Source organism: Rhipicephalus sanguineus, chromosome 5, assembly GCF_013339695.2.
Source record: "Rhipicephalus sanguineus isolate Rsan-2018 chromosome 5, BIME_Rsan_1.4, whole genome shotgun sequence".
NCBI lineage: Eukaryota > Metazoa > Arthropoda > Arachnida > Ixodida > Ixodidae > Rhipicephalus > Rhipicephalus sanguineus.
The window spans coordinates 80,270,206-80,293,182 of record NC_051180.1 but is presented as its reverse complement, the minus strand read 5'-3'; the positions used below and the strand labels follow the sequence as shown (position 1 = coordinate 80,293,182).

General features: G+C 44.2%; 1 protein-coding gene across 1 annotated transcript; it reads left to right on the top strand.

Moving 5' to 3' along the window:
- The first annotated feature begins 10,206 nt into the window (after window positions 1-10,206).
- On the top strand, window positions 10,207-15,289 carry LOC119393834 (signal recognition particle 19 kDa protein). Its single transcript, XM_037661015.2, has 5 exons — window positions 10,207-10,314; window positions 10,866-10,941; window positions 11,562-11,633; window positions 11,798-11,909; window positions 15,051-15,289. Exons 1-5 carry the CDS (start codon window positions 10,268-10,270, stop codon window positions 15,200-15,202), a joined length of 459 nt encoding a protein of 152 aa, XP_037516943.1. The 5' UTR covers window positions 10,207-10,267; the 3' UTR covers window positions 15,203-15,289.
- The last annotated feature ends 7,688 nt before the right edge of the window (window positions 15,290-22,977 follow it).

Here is a 22,977-nt window from a genome sequence, read left to right as displayed (position 1 = left end):
GATCCCGGCCGCGGCGGTCGCATTTCGATGGAGGCGACATGCTATAGAGGCCCGTGCACTTGCATTTAGGTGCCCGTTAAAGAACCCCAGTAGGTGATCGAAATTTCCGGAGCACTCCACTGCGACGTGCCTCATGATCGTATATCGTGGTTTTAGCCCGTAAAGCCCCAGAAATTATTGACTCACAGATCGTTAAGAGGGCCTGCTAGTTATGATTTCCGCCAACAGACCTCACGCTCACTCCGCAGCCTTTTATCATTACGTATGCGTGTAAAACTAGACACGTCAACAAGGAGCACTCGACGCATACATCTTCGAAGTGACAGATGTCCCGCCCACGGCACGTGCATGCCGTCGTCGTAAACAAAGACGAAACGAAACAAGACCGGAGCAGTGTCACGCTGGAATACTATGTGGCACAGTGGTTATGGCATCCGACCGCTGACACGAAGGTCGTGAGTTCGATCCCGGCCGCGGCGGTCGCATTTCGATGGAGGCGACATGCTATAGAGGCCCGTGCACTTGCATTTAGGTGCCCGTTAAAGAACCCCAGTAGGTGATCGAAATTTCCGGAGCACTCCACTGCGACGTGCCTCATGATCGTATATCGTGGTTTTAGCCCGTAAAGCCCCAGAAATTATTGACTCACAGATCGTTAAGAGGGCCTGCTAGTTATGATTTCCGCCAACAGACCTCACGCTCACTCCGCAGCCTTTTATCATTACGTATGCGTGTAAAACTAGACACGTCAACAAGGAGCACTCGACGCATACATCTTCGAAGTGACAGATGTCCCGCCCACGGCACGTGCATGCCGTCGTCGTAAACAAAGACGAAACGAAACAAGACCGGAGCAGTGTCACGCTGGAATACTATATACGGAGCTCTTTCAGTATATGGGATGATACACAGCACTGCGGCAGCTGCGTAGAGCACCGTTTTCTTTGCTGCTCATGCGGTCTGAGAAGAATGCAGATCACACGCCGCTCCTTTTGTGGCTGAACACTGGCCTGCGACTGCGCAGGAAAATAAATAAAGGAAGAGGCAGGCAAAGGAAGCACATAAGCAAGATATGTTCAGGGGAATACGCAAGTACAGGATTATTCAAGACAACAAATGAACTTCAAGATAATGCGCGAGCCTTTTTCAGTTGAGCGACATACTTGCGCTCTTTTCACTGCCATTGCGCAACTGTTGCAGACCTACAACCTTAACGAAAACCAACAGATAATGAAGCCGGCGCCGTAGCATAATTAATAAGTGCATCGGGCGCGTAATCCAAAGGTTGAAGGTTCGGTCCATGCCGCCGGCAAGTTGTCTTTTCGTCCACTTTATTTTCTTCGCATCTATGTCACAATCACGACAATACACCTAAAGCAGCACAATTAACGTCCCCTATGCCCTCCTTGGTTTCATTATCTGTTGGTTTTCACCAAGGTTGAATCAAACAAAGAAACGAGCCCTCAAGATTCCCTTCTTTCATTTGTTGCACACGTACACACGCACAAGACCACACTTCGCCAACATTCCTCGCACACACCACACCCAGCCTTCCGCTCGCAAGTGTGGTTCGCGATTATTGGTCGACTGCCTTCGCGAACAACACGCTCGACATCATGAATGGTTGGCGTCTGCTCTTACGAACCATCTCTACAGCGTAAGAACCTTTCTTCGAAAACAAATCTTCGAGTTACAGAGAGCCCACTATCAATGACTTTGGATAGCCTACCACCAGTGCCACAATCATCGTCGTCGTAGTCGTAACTGCGCAAGCCACGCGTCAACTGTGCATGCTGCAATGCATGCATAACATGTATATAGTACATCTCTGCAGGCATGCGCGGGTAACACAGGCGCACCCCTGCCTAAATATTGCGGCGTGTTCCCCTTTCCCTGACAAAGTTTTGTTCTTCTTCCACTGGGGAAGATTAGATAGATAGATAGATAGATATATAGATAGATAGATAGATAGATAGATAGATAGATAGATAGATAGATAGATAGATAGATAGATAGATAGATAGATAGATAGATAGATAGATAGATAGATAGATAGATAGATAGATAGATAGATAGATAGATAGATAGATAGATAGATAGATAGATAGATGTCCACTCCGAAGCTGTCCGCGAGATAATCCACATCCGCGATGTTCTGCAATGGTGGCAGTGCACGGCTATAGATTCCAACGCCTTTTGCATAGGCGGGGCTACACCTACATCCCAGGCGCACGAAGAGATAAAGGGAGAGAGACATCACCGCGGTCCCTCGCCGCGCTGCATGGTAGTCGTAATGAAGCTGCACCGTCGAGCATTGTCCTGCTACAAATAACCGTAATCACCGACGGGACGCTCGCCGCAGACGCATTCTTTCGCCGCCGCCGCCGCCGCCGCCGCCGATTGTTCATCCGGCGCCATGCGGCAGCGTCACGTTTCGGACGAAGAAGAAAGGCGAGGACCTCCAGGTTTCGGCAATTTCTTTTCTTTCTTTCTTGATTGTATCTTGAGCGTGTAGCGTCTCGCCGTTTTTCTTGCCTCGGAAACTGAGTACAGTGTGCAGGCAGCACGAATGGAACGTTAACGCTGGCGGGCTGGAATGTTTCGATGGAACAAAGAAAGAGGCCAGGAAAGCGAGGCTTCCGAAAGGCGTCGCTTTTAGACTCCATGAGAACGATTTTCTACACTGCGGGGCGCCGCGCCGGGAAAAAAAATAATAATAATAAAAAATCTGAGACTGATCGCTACAACGCTCTGAAAAGAATAAATAAATAAATAAATAAATAAATAAATAAATAAATAAATAAATAAATAAATAAATAAATAAATAAATAAATAAATAAATAAGAGCTCACAGGGTCCCTTATTCATTCGCCTAAGACGGCTCGAAGGCGAAAGCCATCTTCTTTTAAATGCGAAGCATTTCTTAGCGAACTGCAGGCACTTTGAACGTGTCTATGTATACGTATATATCTATCGAGCCGCCTACGTCTGGGCGCTCTCGTAGTCGTCTCCTTAGCTTGGCACATACCAAAATTTGCACGGGAGGGAATTAGTGTGCGACGAACACGATGAACAGGTCATTACATCAATGGCGTGGGATGCTTGTCGCGTACGTCACGACACCCTTTCCTTCAGTCACGTGTAGCACATACCCGTATACCACGGCCCATGGAATGCGGGCATGAGCCACAGGCAGGGCTGGGCAAAGATACTTTGAAATTGTATCGCGATACGATACAAGATACTCGGGCGAGAAGTATTTGAGATACAGATACAAGATACTAGCGCAATAATTGTATCCGATACGATACTTCCAAATTGTATCTTAAGATACTTCGATACATTTGCAAATTTGGTATTATAGATCGATATAAGGAAGCAGCAAAGACCTATTTACAAAAGTATTTACTGGAAAATTTCTTAATGCGACCAACTCTGTATTATTTTATTGAAATGCCTGTTTGTATCTCGAAAGCTTAATCCTTCTTGCTGAAAGTATACTAGCTTCATTCTGAAACAAGTTATTCAGTTTTCTTTGGCTGTTTAACCCTTTCAGCCCTGGAATTTTTATTTTTACCGGAGACTTTTAGCACTTGTTTTCCTAATAGTTGAGACGTCAGAAGACCACAAACAAAAAATTGAGCCAGTGCTGTATGTATTTATGGATTTACAGACATGACCTCATATTAGGTCATTAGGACTCAGTGGCCATGAAATGAGAAAAATTGCCTTTTAATTCGTGCTACTGACAAGAGTAAACAAAACCTGAACCAACGCCATGTTTGGAAGTGTGGAAGTCTTCGAAACAACTTCAGGACTTCATCCCAAAAACGGCGCTTACCCGCCGCAGTTTACCCGCGTAGGCGTCACCCATGACTTCGGTCAAGCTTCTTTTTCTTTGCGGCTCCCAATTCTGGAAAAATGCTGCAATTGTGGTGTTGATCACAGTGGGGATCGTTGAAGAAATAGCTCCGCAAGAATTAGCTGTTTTCGTTTTGTTTTCGAGGAAAATTTTGTGTGGTATCGTCAATTGACGACGCCAGGGTCAAAAGGGTTAACATGACAGTTCTTTATACGCTGCGCTGCCAGTGCTTTTGGTTGACATTTTTTTTATTGATGGGTGTCGATGCTCTACTTGGCGATCAGCTAGCGAGTTGCCATCTATTTGCCAGAACACCATTAAGAAGCATCCGCACGATGTCGCGATTGCCGCTGTTCAGTCTTACCTTGTCCGTAAGCGTATTACCGTTTTCGCAATACCGCTTCACCCGACAGTCCTAGAGCAGCAACGCTGGCAGCGATATTTCTTGTGATGGATCGTTTGAAGATGATAACTACGGAGTCAGCGCTCAAAATTCATTGAGGACATAAAACTGCAATGGGTTTTCATATTATACTTATCAGCTGACGTAAAGCGTTCGTTAGCAACATATTCACTAATGTGCAGTCTTGTACCATTTATTCTCCGAGAGGAGTTGTGCCACCCAGAAACGTCTCAGACGTATAGTATACCGACACAAAGCGTCGCAGGATATCACTGCTATTCACACTATTGCCACTTCTAGCTCCGCTACCTGCTGATTTCTAAAAGTAAAAAAAAAAGAAATTACGGTGACCTAAACAAGGAAAACGAATATAAGCGAAATAGCAGGGCCGTTCCGTATTAAACAATCAAAGTGAATAAGTATACACGTTTCATGTAAGCAGAACCAAATATTTAAAAAAGAAGTGGTTAACCGCGACTGAATGAAACCGACGGCATATGGTCTACCGTCAAGTGGGGCTCGTTGTAGTATTTTTACATTGCGCTTCATTCGTTAATGAACTAAGGGCAATTATGCAACATTTTCAATATTCCCTTTAAGGCCAAGTGCGCTTCGTCACGTAATAGAGCGCATTTAAAAACCACCGATAAATCTTTTTTGGCGACGTACATGCTGCGTGTTGAATGAAATCACACCACGCTACTGCGCTCATGCGCTACCGTACGGCTGAACTCTCAAACGTGCTTCCACCCAAACAACCGGTGCGCGAACCGTGAGCCTATCGCATCTATGGGACGATGGCGTTTACTTTCCGTGTGCGGCAGTCAGAAATGCGGACGCACTGTGGAGCCCATGCTTAGAGCAGCGGCCGCTCATTTTGCCGAGGTCCACTCGCTGGTCGTTGCGCTCAGTGCACGTTTGAGAGCGCTGCATGTAGAGTAGCGCACGAAGACAGTAACGTGGTAATATTTCTCCGGCTTTCTTTAGACGCCGGAAAAAGCCACTACGTAGCATGTACAGTGGGGATGGAAAGAAATGTGAAGAGCGCTGCGCTCTGTTTTCCTCATGCTGCGACCTTGGTGACAATAAAAAAATGCTAGAATGGTTCTCGTTTGTATAATGGAAGACTCTATTGGCTTTTATTACCATCCAGGCTACAATCGTTTGAAAAGAAATGCGAAACAGTGGCGAATGTAGATGCCGCACTGTTCGCGTTTCTTTCCATCCCCCTTGTACGTTTCCACAAAAAGTTGGATTGTTCGTTTTAGATACAAAGTAACGAAACGCAGTTGGCCCTAAAGCGAATATTACACATGTTGCACAATTCCCCTTAGTGAATTAACAAATTAAGCGATATATAAAAAGACGACATAGTTTGCCCCATGACGATAAACCATGTCGTTGGTTCTATTGAGTTGAGGTTAACCACTTCTTTGTAAACATTAGGTTCCAGTTACGTGAAGAACCCTGTATAAACACGATAGAGGCGGCACCTTTTATAGGTATGACAAAAAATTGGGGGACGCTTAAGCTTCGCCTTTAAGTGTTGAACGCGATAGCAATATCCGGAGCATGATGTACCCAACTTAGATCTTAAGGCGAGACAAGAGAAAACTCAGTGCCCATGGAAAATATCATGAAACGGCTCGTGGGGGCGCTCATGAGAAAAACGGAGTACTTAGTATTATGTTTCTTCGCCTTCATAACATCTTTTGATTTTTTTATAATTTCGTTTATTATAATGCAAACTCAATTTCGCTATTTTACTAAATCGTAAGCAGAACTTTTGTTATGGTATACTCTAGGCACGCTCAGATTATTCTACCTTTGCCCTCACAATCGGCTTTACATAAGAGTAAACGCACATTGAATTTATATATGTGAACAGTAGCAATGACGCAGACAGTTAAAAAATAAAAATAAAGCAGAGAAGGAATTTAGGAACAGGTTACAAAAGACATATTACAGTAAACAGGCGGGCAAAGACTACGCAGAAGCCCAGGTAATGCAAACGGAGGACAGCAAAGAGAGCACTTGTGCTAACAATCAAATTATCATTAAAATAACTTCTTGAATATTTCAGCAGGAAGAACAAAGATACAGTACGCCAAAATATTTACTTTTACGTAAATGCTCGTTCTACTCCATCTAGCATCGGTAACGGGTGTGCAACGGTTGCTATTATCTCATTTGTATATAAATGAATCTCGTCGTCTGTAAGTTAAGCTTACATCCACGAGATATCGCTAATCGCTGACGTGTGAAAACAGCGAGACGCAAAGCATTCTTGCCTTCTTGAGACTGCAAACGAAGCACAACGCAAGAAAAGTTCGATAACGACATTATAGCGGCATCAGAATCTGAGCGGAAGACGCCGCACGCATTGGAGTACGCAACACAATACCATGGCTACGAACAAATGTCATAACACTGACACAACTAAAGAGAAAGTAAACATTGAGAAAACAAGAGGCCGGATGGGCATAGACTTTCGCGCGCTAGTTTTTGTCGAGATGGCCCGAGTGCCATCACGTGGCTCTGCTCCACCAATGGGGACGCGTAGACCTAATAGCGTGTGCTCGCTGAAGCATTCTGGCGGAAAAATAAAAGAATGTCACTGTCGCCTAGTTTTATTCTGGTGGCTTAGTGGTAGCAGTATCACCTTCACAAGCGGAGTTCAGCCGAGGTTTATTGTTTCGCTCGGTGGTGTTTCTATAGAAGTATCTTGTAGCTTAAGATACTCGATACAATTTTGAATGTATCGGAAATACAGATACAGATACTCGTTTTGCGGGACGTATCGCGATACAGATACAAGATACCCATAGAGTATCTAAGATAGTATCTAAGATACATGTATCTTCGATACTGCCCAGCACTGGCCACAGGTGATTCACAGTTTGTATCAACCCAGGAACGGCGATAAAAGTGTTTCAAAACTCTTTACGCGATCGCGTTATGGAGCTTGTGTCGCAGAAAGTGCGGGACAGGCTTCGGCCGCGTTCTCGATGAGAGAAATATCAGAGGGACGGAAAGATTGAAAATCACGGTTAGAGCCACAATCTAACCCACGCATTCTGCGTGGCAGTCAAGTATTTATCCACAGAGCTACGCCAGTGCTTGAAACTGCATTATGAAAAAGACCCTATAATGGCGCCATAGCGCGGCAACGTCAATTGTGGTTGCAGTGTTCGCTATCGGCATTTGTAACAATGAAGTAAGCATTACATATTAACTCCCATGACTCTCCAAGCTATGCTCAGTCATCGCTCAATCCGGAGGAATGCGGCAAAAACCGCTTCTTATGATGTGTATAATATATAGATCATCGCACCGTAGCGTGATATTCATTTTGATAAAACTGTCATCTGTGCGCTAAGGTGAGTAGCGACTTCATGTCGGACCATAGGATAAGCTTAGACCGTCGTAGCCAACAGGGGCGTAGCCAGAAATTTTTTCGGGGGGGCTCGGAACTCCCCTAGCCATCGCCCCGAAAAAAATTCCTTGCTACGGGACTGCCCATGCTATAACTACTAAAAATGCACAAAGAAGTCGGTCCAACTCGCAACGCTTGACTGAAAGCAATGAAAAAAAAAAAATCGGTACAAGCCACTACTCGCCTACTGCTTCGCATGACATCGACTCCCAGAATGAGTGGGATCTGCAGAATTTTTTTCTTCTCATTAGATGTGTCGATCCTCCCCCCGCCCACCTCAGAAAGCTTTCTGCACCTAACGTGGTTTTGAACTGCCTGCAGTATCGGAGGCATAGCAAGCTTTCTGTACCTCATATGGTTTTGCACTGCCTCAGAGATCGGACCACCTTTGACCAAGTGACGATCATGTGATGACGTCCCAAATTTTGGCGACTTGTGACGTCATCATCACGTCATATGGTGACGTCATCACGTGATGATTTTTCGCATCACTCGTGTTGGTGTCGACGGTCAATTTTCGCTTTCGATGAGGCATCTAAGGCTTTAGCCTAAATAAATAAATAAATAAATAAATAAATAAATAAATAAATAAATAAATAAATAAATAAATCCGCAAGACAATAGCAAGGGAAGCCATAAGGGTTTCTCAGTGCGAAAGCTTTGCAGTTAAACATAAACTACAACAGCAGCAACAACAGATAAGTGATTCATTCTAGCTGATGTGGTAGGTACAGCTCGATAATCTAGTTTTCTTTTCAATTATCTTCGTGCTGTACCAGCCACATCATCATTATCGACAACAAACATTTTTCGCCAGTACGTTGAACGAACTCTAGACTAGCACCTCTCCTGGACTACAGCTCTCCAGCCTTAGCCATGGAGAAACACGCGTATGTCCTGAGCTAACCATGTTTTATTATTATTCCCCTTTTCATATGCTATTTACTGCAGCGCGGGCAGCACTCACTACACACCCGAATGTGCGCTCATTAAAACGGCTTTGTTAACAGGAGAAAAACATGTCGAGAGATGCGTGTCACGTTGCAGCGTACAGCGTTAAACCAGCTAATATGGGTGTTTGAGCAGCGAAACCTAATCCTTCCGAAACACGGAGAAGTGCCAAATGTAATTCGTCTGAAATATGTTCCCCGTAACAATATTAATGTACATAATATGTACAAGAAAATGGCTTAAATATTTAGGATAATTCATTGGTGAATGACATTCACAAATAATTAGATAGGTCAACTAAGAAGCTTGCAAGTTAGACACAAATTAAATGTGATAGCGTCTGGTTACGCGACATTGACAAAATGTTACCACACGTGCTGTTTCTGTTGAACTAGCCAGACCAGCTAGTCTAGGGGGTGTTGTCCAGACTCTCAGGGGCTATGGAAGCAGGAAAGTGAGGGGGGGGGGGGAGAGGAGAGAATGGGCCTGAGTCATTCCGGTCCTCTTAATCGGTCGGCGGTAAGGTGGCACACTGTTGATAAGTGATCGATAAGACGAAAACTCACAAGCTATAAGGATGCAACTATAAAGCTTACTCCCCCGCGAATGTCAGGGTCCGCACCAGAATTTTTGTCCAGGAAGTGCGTACGGGGTGCCAGGGTGGTGGTGAATCCATTATTACTCCCAAAAAGAGGGGACAAGTCCGAAGACCGGTTTTCACGTGACGTCACAGACAGGTTCTCTGCACTGGGTACCTCAACATTGCGGCCACCGTGACTTTTTATCCCGCGTTCTTTTGTGCTCTCCCCGCTTTCTTCTGTTCGCCAGCCGCGCCAAGGGGGAATACAAAGGAACGCGATGGGGCCACCGGCACTAATCTAATGTCACCGTTTCTTTCTCCGCGCATTCAGCATCTCAACCAGCTAGTACAATAAAGTTTCCTCCTCCTCCTCCTCCAACATGGCGACCACGGTGACGTCAATGAAAACTATGTGTAGAAAGCAGCTGTCAAATTTCTGTTCCTCAGGGAAGAACGCTCACTAGAATCATTTTAAACAGTCAAAACATCCTGGCATTGCTACGCCCAAATCAATCTGTAGTCAGTGTTAGTTACACACTTGTGCCCTTGTGCACTTTGATCCAGCGGCCGTGGCACACATAATGATTGACTTCCTCCATGCGCTATATTCGAAACTATTCTTACGTTTACCAACCGTGACTCATCATCAACGACGTATGCCTGATTGATTTCATTGAAAATAATAATGTGCGGTTAGTTTACCAGTAAACCGGTAGCATTTATGCAGAAGAATCATTCGGAGAGGGGCCACTACTGCAGGAACTATTCTTCCATCGGCTTTCCGTATTCACTGCATAAAGTTCGACAGAAACAAATATATGACAACTATGAATGAGTAACTCACTAATAGAATGCGAATTGGGTAGTAATACTATGCGATTTCTATTTGAAGTTCGGAATGTTTGTGCAGAGCTGCGTCACTGATCGTGCGAGCGCTCAATGCGCTAAAAGAAGCGATAAACTTTACCGACGCTGGCAACTGTCAGAAACAAAATTTTGACATGAGAGGGCGCCAGCAGTTGTTGCAGAGCCAACATGGCAGCCGCCTATCTAGCTTCAAAACAGCATTCTGACCGTGAGAGGTAACGCGTTAAAACTGCCTTGACTTGCATAGTTGAACGCTATTGTTATTCAGATTTGTTAAATTTCCTATCAGACTATATAGGTGTACTCGTAAACCGTTGATCGTATGGGTCATCAAGAGATCGCATATGCGAGCGCATGCTTTAAGTGCTCCGTTTCATCTCTTCTAAAGCAATTTTTCAGTGGTTACGTCGCATACAATGAAGGTAGTTTGGTAACATCTGTTGTCTTTGACAACCTTGCTTTTCATTCGTGTTCTTACACCTTGTTCGGCAAGCGTACTCCGTCCTTGTGCGAGCGTGGTAGTGAGGTATCGGTTAGTGCCGGTGTTTCACTTTCCTGCTGTCGCATATTGTGGTTTCTCTTCCGTTGACAAATGCAACCGGAACAGTTACATCAAACGAACTACATCACGTTGAAAGATATGCACCACTTCGCATAGAACTTGTTGATGGAGAAAACAAGGCAGACGTCAAAGGCAGATTGGCTGTACTGAAGACGGCTCATTTTCGTGTCACTACATTTCTACGTTTTTTTTTTTTTTTACCAGGTGGGTATGTATATACCCAGCATACATAAACAGTAAAAAGACTCTTGCTGAAGGCCGGCGGCTACCAAAATCGCAGGTGAGGTTGACTGAGACCGAACACGACTTTTTTTTTTTTTAAACTCGACGCAAACGACATGCTTTTTTTTCTTGCTGGTATTTATTTTCATTTTGCTAACTTGTCCTGAGCGGCATAGCGTTATGTTTTCCACTCATACCAATAGTGATGTCCGCATTGAATCATGGGGCTCAACGTTCCAATGCTTTGACTATGGTACACGCTGTAGTGAAGGCCTTGGGATGAACTTTGAGCGCCTGGGTATATTTAACATGTGTAGAGCTCACTGCATTCTCTGGCATTCCGCCCCTGTCGGATACCGAACCCGCGACCTCATGTTTAGCAGCTGCAATAGTCACTGAGCCGCTGCAGTTTGTAAAATTGAGTGTCTTTTCCTCAGTGAAATATCCATTAGCAGGAACCTAAAAAGCTATGCAAAGTTTTCTTTCGACATCTTAGTTAGCTATTCTTGTATGGTAATGCTAAGAAAAACCTGCCGTATGGCGGGCCCATGTTAATGCACTAGTACAACGCTGAGCTTATCTCTGTTGTCATTTCTGTATTTCCATTGTTCTTTGTGCTTCTTTAAGAAATCTTGCATACTTTAAAATCTTGTGTTTGCATTTATTTCCTTGTAACAGTGTGTGGAAAACCCAACCTACCAGGAGATTCGGGATGTTCTAGACGCAACCGGCTTCAAAGTAGGAGTTGAGGTATGAAAATGTTGTTTCCTAAACAACACAAGATGGCATGCGGTTGTATTTTTGTGTACAGGAGTTGCATCATGTTTATGTAATGAAAGGCTCTTTTGCTGGCCTGTGCTGCAGTTATTGCAAGCAAAATGTGTTCACTTTGCTCTGATTTGCACCCATTTCAGAATAAGTTGTACCCGCGGGAACAAAACAAGGACAGTCTTTTGTACCGAGGTCGCATTCGGGTCCAGTTGAAGAATGATGACAGCACACCGTGCAACCCTCAATATCCGACACGTGAGTTTGCAGCTACATTTGATCATATGCACTCTTCATGTGTCATATATCGCCCTCACGACACAGACAGCTGACAGCTGCGGGTGACATGCTGTACACACACGCACGTGTCGAATCTAATCCAGGCCGCGACGGCCGCATTTTCGATGCCCGTGTACTTAGATTTAGGTGCACGTTAAAGAACACCAGATGTTCAAAATTTCCGGAGTCCTCCACTACGGCGTCTCTCATAATCAAATCGTGATTTTGGGACGTTAAACCCCAACAATTATTATTATACTGTGGCATTTCGCTGTAACAGTGCATAGTACAAACTTGAAAACCACGCTTTTAGCATGCTGTTGTCTTACTATCATCCTCTCAATGGCAGAACACATTGGAATGCTTTAAAACTATCGCAGTTTGACCGCAAGGACAAGGCAGTGAATGTGACACAAACAAATTGGAATATGAAACGAAGTAATGCTAGCAGCTTTAGGAGCAATATGAATTTTAGTAAACATGAGCTTGCTAAGTAAGCAGATGTGCTGCGACGTAGCCAGACCCATATGAAGAGAGAGACTCGATGACCACAAGCTGCGTGCAGAATGGTGGTGATGACAAGCGGCTCCTGTGGGCAGATCATTTTATTCAGTAAAGCATAAGATGGCTTGCCCATGACTTAAGCACACAGTGTCCTATCGTTGTGGTGGTCTAACATGGTGGCTATAGGATGATGTCAGTGTATCATATTCAATGCCATGGAATGCTGCTGGCCTGTGTACGAGAACTTACAGCAGAACTACTGCGCCTCACCACAACAGATGCAACATTCCGACATTGCTGGTTCTCCAACAAGCGAGTGCCAACACTCATGCTGGTACTCACTTGAACGTGAACTGAGCAGGGAGAACACATCATAGATGAAGTTGTCAGCCTTCGTCACGATGACATTTTGTACTCGTTGCTTTGCAGAGTGCTTTGAAGATAGAGCCCACGATGCCTCGTTATGCCATGCCTTAACCCCTTGCGCCATCTCGCGGGCAGTTACCGAACAAGCTTCTGTGACACTGACGCAGCTGAAGTAGCTCACACATGCACGCATTGCCAATTGCAAAGGAGGATGTCTATTAATGGCTCACTGCTTGCACAGAGGAGCATGTATGCACTCGTGGCTGAATCGTGCAAGGGGTCTTGTCATGAGTGTCGGTGGTTTGATTCCGCGGTTGCTTGCCTCAGACAAATTTTCTTGAGGATTATTTTTTTTTTGTGACTTTTACACGCATGCACGCCCGCGCGATATTTCACAGTGATATCGACAGCAATGGCAAAAATGTGCCTGCAGTGTCCATATTGCTGTGGCTTCAGCGCGTGCCAGTGTTCTTCCTCACAGTATATAATTGCATTCACTGTGAAAAGTTGAGCCCTGTTTTGTCGAACTTGATCTAGAACGCAACTTGCTGCAACCACCGAGTGGTTATGGTGTTCTGCTGAGCATGAGGCTATGGTTTATATCCCAGTTAGTACTGAGAATGAGAAATGCTCATGTCTTAAGACCTAGATGCCTCTTTAGGAACTCCACTTCAGTTTTACGGGAGTGATCATGACACGGTGTAAGTGGGATCACTAAGGTTGTACAACGAAAATGGAGTGATCAAATGGCATCACAACCACGAGCAGATACTGTCAAGTGGTTCAAGCTAGCATACAACTTGGTTCACTGTGAAGAGGCTAGATAGGTATACAGAAAGACAGATTCTAATTTTGTAAGTTGGCAAAGAATAATAATTGCGTTAACAAGTGCCATGGCACTACTTGGTTCTAGCTGCGGTGTTGGCTTTGGATTGCGCTGCCAAACTTGAGAGTGTGGGTTCAATCCGCCACCTTTTTCACGACGCCCCAGCGCATGCGCTCTACCCTAGCGGAAAAGTTGTGAAACGTCTCTCCATCTCGGAGGCTTTGCTTCTAGCAATACAGGTTGTTCCGGCCCTTACCAAAATGGCAGAGGGCAGCACAAGAAAATGAAAGAGGCGGATTCCAGGCCACTGTGGCCGCATGTTCAGGGCAATGTGATGAAAAAACGTTAGTGTGGTTAGATTTTGGTACACATTGAAGAATACCTGGTGGTCGTAATTAACCTGGCATCAGCCACTAAGACAAGACTCATCATATTGTGGTTTTTGCCACGTTAAAGCTTAGCATTCTTTTTCTTTAGCACTTAACCCCTTGAGGTGCAATGTGGACTGAACTTGTTTTTGCCGATTCTTTGGACTAGTGGCCAAAACAGAGCAAGATATATTGCGCCTAGGATGAATTTAACCTTCTGCATAACCACTGTGTCCTTGTGCTGCGTATGACTTGAGCTGACCGCTTTGGTGAAGGCACTACGATGTTTGACGGCTTGGTCGACATGCTGTGTTACAAGACCAATGTCAAAAGCAGTTTTTTCTTTGCTCAAAATCAGGGGTTGGCAACCTTTCGAGGCGGTGGGCTGAGTTGCATAAAGTTGACACGAGGGCGGACGGCAAATCGGAAAGGGAAGGGGATGGTTGTGGCTTTGCAGGAAAAGAGAAAATATTCCCCGAATTGACAATAATGTACAAAACTGACTAACTTTTTGGCTAACCTTTAGCTCAATTCTGGCTAAGCGTGAAGATGGGGGACAATGCCAACTGGAAGCGATCTTTCTTTGTTCCTGCCTAACCCCATTTGAGGTCCTAACTGGCATGCTGGCCTTCAGATAGGAAGTGACAAGGGAAGGGGGCTGCGGTTCTGATGTCATGCCGGTGTCCGCATAATACTGTCCCGTGGGCCACACACAGGTTGTTGACCCCTGCTCTAAATGAATTTAACCAACAACAAATTTTGTGCGTACGTTTTGAGCCTACAATTTGATTCTTCTTATGTAAGAATGGAACATGACTGACTGCAGAATAATTAAATATTTATTTACATGCTAATTGCGATTATTTACTACAACTCGCTCAAAACAACATATCACCTAATTTTTTTCTCAGAATGTAATATCGAGTGCATTAGAATTATGTTGTGCAAATTTGACACATGTGCAGACATTCAATCACAATTTGCACCTGAAGGGGTTAACACGATGCTGTGTTCTGCTGGCCTGCCCTAACCTGTAGTATTTGCTCTCCCATGCAGGCAAAGCACTCATGCACCACATCTGTGACATGATTCCAAGATTGAAGACTCGAACTCAGCGGCAGGGTGGTGCCGACCAGCAAGCACAGGGCAGTGCCAATGCCTCCAAAAAGGGAGGCAAAGGAGGCAAGGGTGCCAAAGGAAAGCGCTGAGTCCCACGCGCTCGTCAGCTGCCGAGATGTGCACCATTCCATTGCATCGAGACTTTGACCTTTCCAGGGTGCTGCTGCTGCCTTGTATAAAGATCTTTTCCATTCTGTGTTTTGTCCATCCCCATGAGTGTCTGACATATATGCATGGCTTTCAGTCACGTGGTCCTGCACCAGTACTTTTATAAATGTGCCTAGCAGTTTGAAGAGACTTGTAAAGGCCCGAACACACGTACGCATTGCAGCGTGTCAACGCGTGACTTTTTGACGCGGCACCGCGCTCTCTCCCTATGGAGAGGAAGGGCGCGCCCTCTCTCCCCATAGGGAGACACGTTAGAAACAGCCAAACGCTGCGCCCTCTCCCCATAGGGAGAGGGCGTGGCGCCGCGTCAAAAAGTCACGCACTGACGCGCTGCAACGCGTACGTGTGTTCGGGCCAAAAGCTTAAAATTGCACGATTCCATGGATAAATCCGACAATTAGGCTAGGTAAAGCATACGGGACAATAATTTTTGTCTTTGTGACATAGACTGAAATGAATTAAAGTGGGCAGAAAATCATCCTTTCCGTCAGTGGGATACAAACCCACAACCCTCGAATTACACGCCCGATGCTCTACCAATTGAGCTACGATGAAAGGCGCTTCTGTCGTGATTGGGTGATTTTTCGTCCACTTTAATTCATTTCAATTTATGTTGCAATTACTACACTGCAATTAAAGGTAATGACTAAAGTCCCCAATGCTTTCCCTGGCCTAATTGTTTGTTGGATTCGTTTGGCTGTTTCTAACGAAGAAGTGAGCCTTTTGAAAAAAATTCCCATTTTTATGACTCCACAGATGTTTGATTTCTGAAGAGCTGTCATCTTTTACTGCCACTTACGGCACCATACCTTGGTCTCACATAAGCTTAGAAGTAACAAAGAGGAAAAAAAAGCCAACTTTGGATAATTACTGCAACATTCCTCTTGTAGCGTCAAGGAGGAAATTGAAAACATTTCATGACAGTTCTGTGGTAAGGTCTTTTGCTTGTTGAAGCTACGTCAAGGTGTTCAACGATGTGCAAAAAAAAAAAAAAAAAAAGAACACGCATAACACATACAGATGCTGTGAAAAAGCTTGGCAGACTGTGGGACCTAGTAATATGTTAGTGCACATTAACAAACTGGCATTTAAGCCACGAGTTGTCTTGTGTGGTGGCACTGATGTAGACATTAATTTTTAGGCTTAATACAAATGTGTTGCGTGCTGATGACACCACGCCTCTCATCTGATTGCTGGGCATAGCCAGGCTGTCGCGACCAGTGTCTGCAGGAATTAGACATTGAAATGAAGTTTGAACCGGTGGCTAGCAGAAACAGTCCATCTGAGAACACAAATCGCGGGTGCAAGTAGTCTGTGAAATTTATTAACAGAGGAATTTTGTTTATATCTGCCAATCATTAACCCTTTGTGGTCCATTGTTGGGAGGGGCCCAACAACGCAACACGGCCGCAGCGATCTGTGGTCGGGCACTGCTCAAGTTCTTTTGTGGTAATTCATGCGTGCGTTTTCTCACTGCATTATGTGCCACCTCTAAAAGAGTAAGTAAACTTATTTTAGCTTTGCTTTCTTTAGTTTCGGACCGGAACAAACAGAAGGTGGGTAAAGGTTCTGGACTGCAAAGGGTTTAGGGACACTAAAGTGACAAACGATTTCTCTCACACTAGTAAATTACTCTTTCACAGTTCCGAAGTCCCCACGCTTGCCACGAAAAGATGCTTGGTAAGCAAGAAAACACAAAAAAAGAAAAAATTGCGGGTGGCGATGCCACCTTGCAGTTCCCGCACCAAACACTGTGACGTCACAGCTTTTGACAGCATCTACTAGATTGTACGCAGTTTCTAATCAGTAAAAATGAAGTACATTGTCCTCTGCGAGGGAAAGACTTAACTTACCAAGTTTCAGAAAATTTTGTTGTGCCAATGTCCGCAACATACGAAAAATACAATTTAAAATTCGTGACGTCACACGCGGAGATTTCAGTGCAAAATTTAAATATGACACTTTGATCTTCATTTTCTCTTCTATTAATAAACCTATGATGGTGAAATTGATGGCATTAGAGTTCTCATAGTACAATTTATAAATATAAACCGATTCAATGTTTCACTTTAGTGTCCCTTTAAAAGGTCAGTTGAATAGTGAATGCCGCATAGGAAATCTGGAAGAACGACTGTTGACAAATTAGTCGCATGCCTGCAAAAACTAAAAGTAGAACAGAAGAAAGTTCTGTTAACGAAACACCATTAGAAGTAAGAACCATTCTGACTGAGTAGGACGCAAGTTAAATAGAGGAATGAGTGTCACTCGAAACTCGAGTACTTGTTTCCGATGGCCAGCATTCCTTTTCAAAGATATCGCTTCCAACACCTAGCTATCTGTCAAATGCTTCTAATGAGGTACATTATTTGTAGAATAGCAATTAGTATTAAGACGACAGTGTTAAAGAGCTCGTTCTGCAGAAATTCCGGTGTCGGCGTCGCTGGTTGTGAGCGAAAAATCAGCGTTGTGCATGAGCAAAATATCGAAATAGATGCAAATAAAAAAATTTATAGTTCGAGTGGGAACTGAACCCAGGCCTTCTGCGTGGCAAGCAGATGTTCTACCGCAGAGCCATGCCTGTGCTCAAAATTTCTTCGAAAAAAGAACAAACTATATGGGGGAGGTACGAACACTACATGGGGAGGTGCGAGGTACGAAAAATTTGTCAACACGGTGTGTTGCTGAAGCAGGCGCTTCGACATTGAAATGTCGACTCCAGCGACACTCAGTGTTGACGAGTTTTTTATACCTTCAAGCTTACATCTTCCCCCGAACTTCTGCTTTTTTCGAAGTATTGCGAGGAATGTCATTAACACATGTAATGCTGCATGGCAGAAACGTAGAATTTCACTAGGCGTAAAAACATCAGTTGCGCAACGAGTGGGTGGTTTAGAGTTCTACCCATGACAAAGCGCTCAGGCATAATTAATCATCATCAACAACAGCATCAACAACGCATAGCGGGTGCTTTGCTAATTGGTAAAAGGAAGAATGGCATAGTGGGCAATTCGCAACTGTACTTGCAGTAGGCATTCTAGGATAGAACTGTACTTGCAGTAGGCATTCTAGGGCGTTCTAGGATAGTTCTAGGATGCGCAGAGACGTTTCTTTCCTTGCAACACGGCTGAAGCGAAGACACGCTAGTGACTGAGAAGGCGATGCGAACGGGACCCAATTGCACCATCGCATTCTACTCTTGAAGGCGAAGCTCAAGAGTCCCCTCAAATTTTCCTGTATCAATTACACCATGCTCGAAGGAAACTAGGTAAACAATTAGTATTTCTCCGTAAGTTACACCAGAGGTATGCGATGAAGGCTTGCAGATTTTTTTTTCCCCACGGAAGCTTGACAAGTTCATGCGAGGCACTTTTTTAGCGAGTGTAAAAAAATAGTCAACCATACGCATTCACAGTCTATCCTTGATGCAGCGAACATAGATGTACTGAGGTAAATGAAATGTTTCTTGGTGATACAAGCCTGTAATAATTATCAAATGCAACAGGTATTCGCGTGTCAAATGAACTTCAGTTAAATCAGGTTCAGCTCTGCTGCACTCCTTAGGCGTTACTCGGTAGGGACACCAAATTAGTGTACACTGTTAAAAGTATTTGCACGAGTAAGTTTATTTTGATTACTATCGTGCTGATAGGAATATTGTTACAAGAGGAAGTAAGGTCCATGTTTCATTTTTCTAGTTTTGAGCTAGAACCCCAGGGCTGTTAAGTCAATGTGAAAAGATTTTGAAGTTCAGTCCTCTCTCAATGCCATGTGGTCAATGTTTTGCCTCTAAAGATCTCAGTAGACCAGAACACGCACAGTCAAAATTCCCAACGTCAGGGCGAGCTGGTTACGGGAACTTAAAAGTGTCGTCGCCCAACCCCTGGTTTTCTTTTTTTCTTGCATAAGTTCTGGCTAGCCAAGTGTGCTGCTAGGGTATAAGTCACACTTTGATATTGTAGCAGGGTAATTTACTATAAGAGCTAAACTGAAGGCTGATTCTTATTATGATCACCAGCAGCCCAAAATGCTGTTTCCGCAAAAATTGGATGTCTATTATCATTCCTTGCTGTTGCATGCATACACGAGAATATAATGTACACAGACGACATATGCATATGGACGTCTCGCAAATCTCTTGAAATCGTCAAGCATCAGTTTCAGCAAGGACTAAATGTAATAAGCTATTACCTCAAGAGCGAGGCATGCAGATTTCTACCGTTCACGAGAAAGAAAGCGAAAAACTTGAAACTTTTGTGGACAGCCAGAAAATCGAAAGCACATGAAAGCATCGATTCCTTGGTGTTACTTTAGACCACCAACTCAGATGGAGTCAACATATAGACGACCTCGAAAACCAAGTTAACAGCACCATAAATGTTCGTCGCAAAGCGGGAACGAAATGGGGCGGATCATCGGCCTCACTACTCCACATCCATTGCGCTCTTATCCGACAAATGATAGCTTACTCCCGCATTAGTTCTCCATAATATATCTCGGACGTCTCTACAGCGACTTCAGTTGCTACAAGCACGAAGCCTGTGTGTATGTCTGGGGGTTCCACAGGCAACAAGTTCCCTGACATTAGCAGAGGCACGAGAGCCCAACGTTAATGTGATTCGAAACCTGTTGGCACCTCTTTCGCCGCCTAGTCACGTAACACCCTTCACATCCACTCGTATCACAAATTGAGAACCGCCCCGGAACACAAATACACCATGTGTACCAACAGTACATTTCGCGGCTTCCTGCGTCGACGCATTGGCCACTGGACTTAACCCTTTCAGATGCCACCTATGAAGAACTGTCTGTAAATGCGCCAAATCTATGCGACATTGTTTCGAGGCACTCAATGTTCTATTGCAACAAAAATAATGTCGTAACATGTTAATTTATGCATGTTATAGTAATCATTCCTAATTGGTTGGTAATTAAATATCTATTTATTCTGAAGCTATTCATGCATTGTTTTTGCATAAACAGAATCAAATCTCAGGCTAGAAATATAGTGCGAATTCGTTTTCGGTTACGTCAATTTTGTGCAAAGAAAAATTACACTTTATATGTGGCTTGCGGGAAGCGGCACGTCAAAAGACTCGTCGACCGTGGTAGTACCTTCAGAAAAGTAATCGTACGCAACAGCACACTGCAAAATGAAGTGAGGACAAATTTATTATGCACGAGGTTCAATTCATCCAAACCTCAATGTATCTGGCTGTTCCGTAGCCCCTAGTCGATACAAGGAGCGAATACAAGTGGTGTACACAGTTGTGTACATAGTGTCTCAAAGGGTTAAACTACCCACGCTGGTTGCTAGAGCTACACACTATTGAAACGTCAATAGAACTGTGCAGTAACGTACCAGCCGTTGCCGCACTGCAGTTGGCCTCACATCACCTGTTTGACAGGTACCAAGGCTACACTCACGTGTACACTGATGGCTCCGTCAACAAAGAGACTGCGACATCAGCATTTATCATGCCGGAGTTACATGAAGAATATGCATGTCGGCCGGGTCATGTTTCCTCTTCAACAACACCGGAGCTTGTAGCCATTTTGCTAGCCATCAGCTTTATTAAACTGTCAATGACGCCCAGAAAATGGGTCGTAATCATGGATTCCCTGGTGGCTCTTGCGTGTGTGGAAAATGCCATTTCAGGAAAAATAGGTATACGTACAGTATACGCGATCTTAAAAGAGCTTTCAGAAGCTACAAAGTCAGGTCATCGCGTGGCATTTCAGTGTGTTGCCAGTCACTGCGAAATCAAAGGAAATGAAATGGCAGATGAGTTGGCAAAAGCCGCTCATCATTGCACAGAAACCTGCCTCATTCCTATATCCCAATGCGACATATACTGAATTTTACGAAGAGCAAAACATGAATTATGCTTACCCACCTGGTTCTCAGACAGCACAAAGGAATTGATCTTGTACGGCGGTGACCCTAAACTTGAGTGCCAATTAGACCCCCAGCTCCCAAGATGTATCGACACACTCATTCACTGCCTAAGACTCGGAACTGCTTACACAAAGCACTTATTTCGGATTCAGCATGCATCATCGTCAACATGTTCGTGCGGCCACGATGACGAGGATGTACGTTTTCCGTTGCTCGACTATCCCAAGCAAGACACACATAGACAGCAACTTGAACAGGAACTCCACACGCTGGAGTGAACCTTTTCGTTAGCGAAAATACTCGGTCCATGGCCGTCTAGGATAAACCGCAAAGCAATGAAAGTGCTCCAACGTTTGTTTGAAGTCACCAATATTTGTGATGGTTGTTACTACTGAGTGGACTATATTGAAAGACTGCACCGCGACGGTATGTGTGCTATGTTGCAACTAGAGTTTTAGGGGCGAAGCTCCTTAAGGCGGCACCCGTTCGTCCCTCGTAGTCGTAGTCGTAGTGCGTAACCAGTCTTACGGTTTGACCTCCAAGGTGGTGCCGGTGGGAGATTTTTCTTGTGCGTTGTTGAACAATAAAAAATTCGCAGCGTGCGCGTTAACTAAAAGCCGAATTCTTCTGTCTCTCATTCCCCATTAGCAGCCATTGGCATGTTCCAGTAGGAAACGTTAGTAGAAGTAGAAGTGTAAGTGTGAGCTAAAAGCCGACTTCTTCTGTCTCTCATTCCCATTAGCAGCCATTGTTTACCTCCAAGGTAGTGCCTGGTGAGATTTCTCCTGTGCGTGATTAAACAATAAAAATTTTGTTCAAAACGCCGTTGATTGATGAAATAAACCAACGAAAGACGCCAGATGTTTTGTAGAAGCAATACGAAAGAACGCCAGATGTTTCTAAAGCAAAACGAAAAGACGCCAGCTGCTTAACGAAAGACGCCAGATGTTTTCTAAAGCAATGGTTTTCTAAACAATGAAAATTCACAGCGTACATGTAAAATTAAAATGAGCTGCAAGTCGTCATAACTCATCGAACCTTCAGTATAAACGCGCCCGATCTCACGTCGGTGATGATGTACTGGGCAGAATTCACGGAAGATTCACGGTTTACCGATGAACCTCCGCAGCTTCGCCCACTCATCATCATTCACTCCGTGGATATGCTGTGATTTTTTTTTTTGAACTTGTAGGACTGTGTGTGTGTGTGTATGTATGTGTGCGTGTGAGAGAGACACACACACACACTCAAACCTCATTATAACAGTCACATCTGCCATGAAATCAACTTCGTTATAACCGATAATTTGTTATATCCATGTTCGTTATATCGAGGTATGAGTGTATCATTTTTGTTTCTTATTTTTTATCCTAACAACAATGTGGAAAAGGGTAGCCTTCACTAAGCAGTGGTGAAACCAGCTCCTTCATTTATTTTCTATTTCAATAATAAAAAAACAATCGCATAACAGCAATTGACCAACCTTTGTTGGCCTGCAGACATGAGGCACAAGACATTACAATAACAGTTAATGAGGTTGCCTACATACTAAAAATATCTATATAAAAAAAATTAAATTGTGGGGTTTCACATGCCAAAACCACGATGTGATTACGAAGCACGCTGTACTGTGGAACTTCGAATTTTGACCACCTGGTGTACGTGCACATAAATCTAAGTAAAATGGATGTTTATACCTTTCACCCCCGTGGGAATGCAACTGATGTGGCTGGGAACTGAACTTCCATCTTAGCCATGAAGTACCACGGCAGATATGTATACTCCAAGTACCCTAACAAA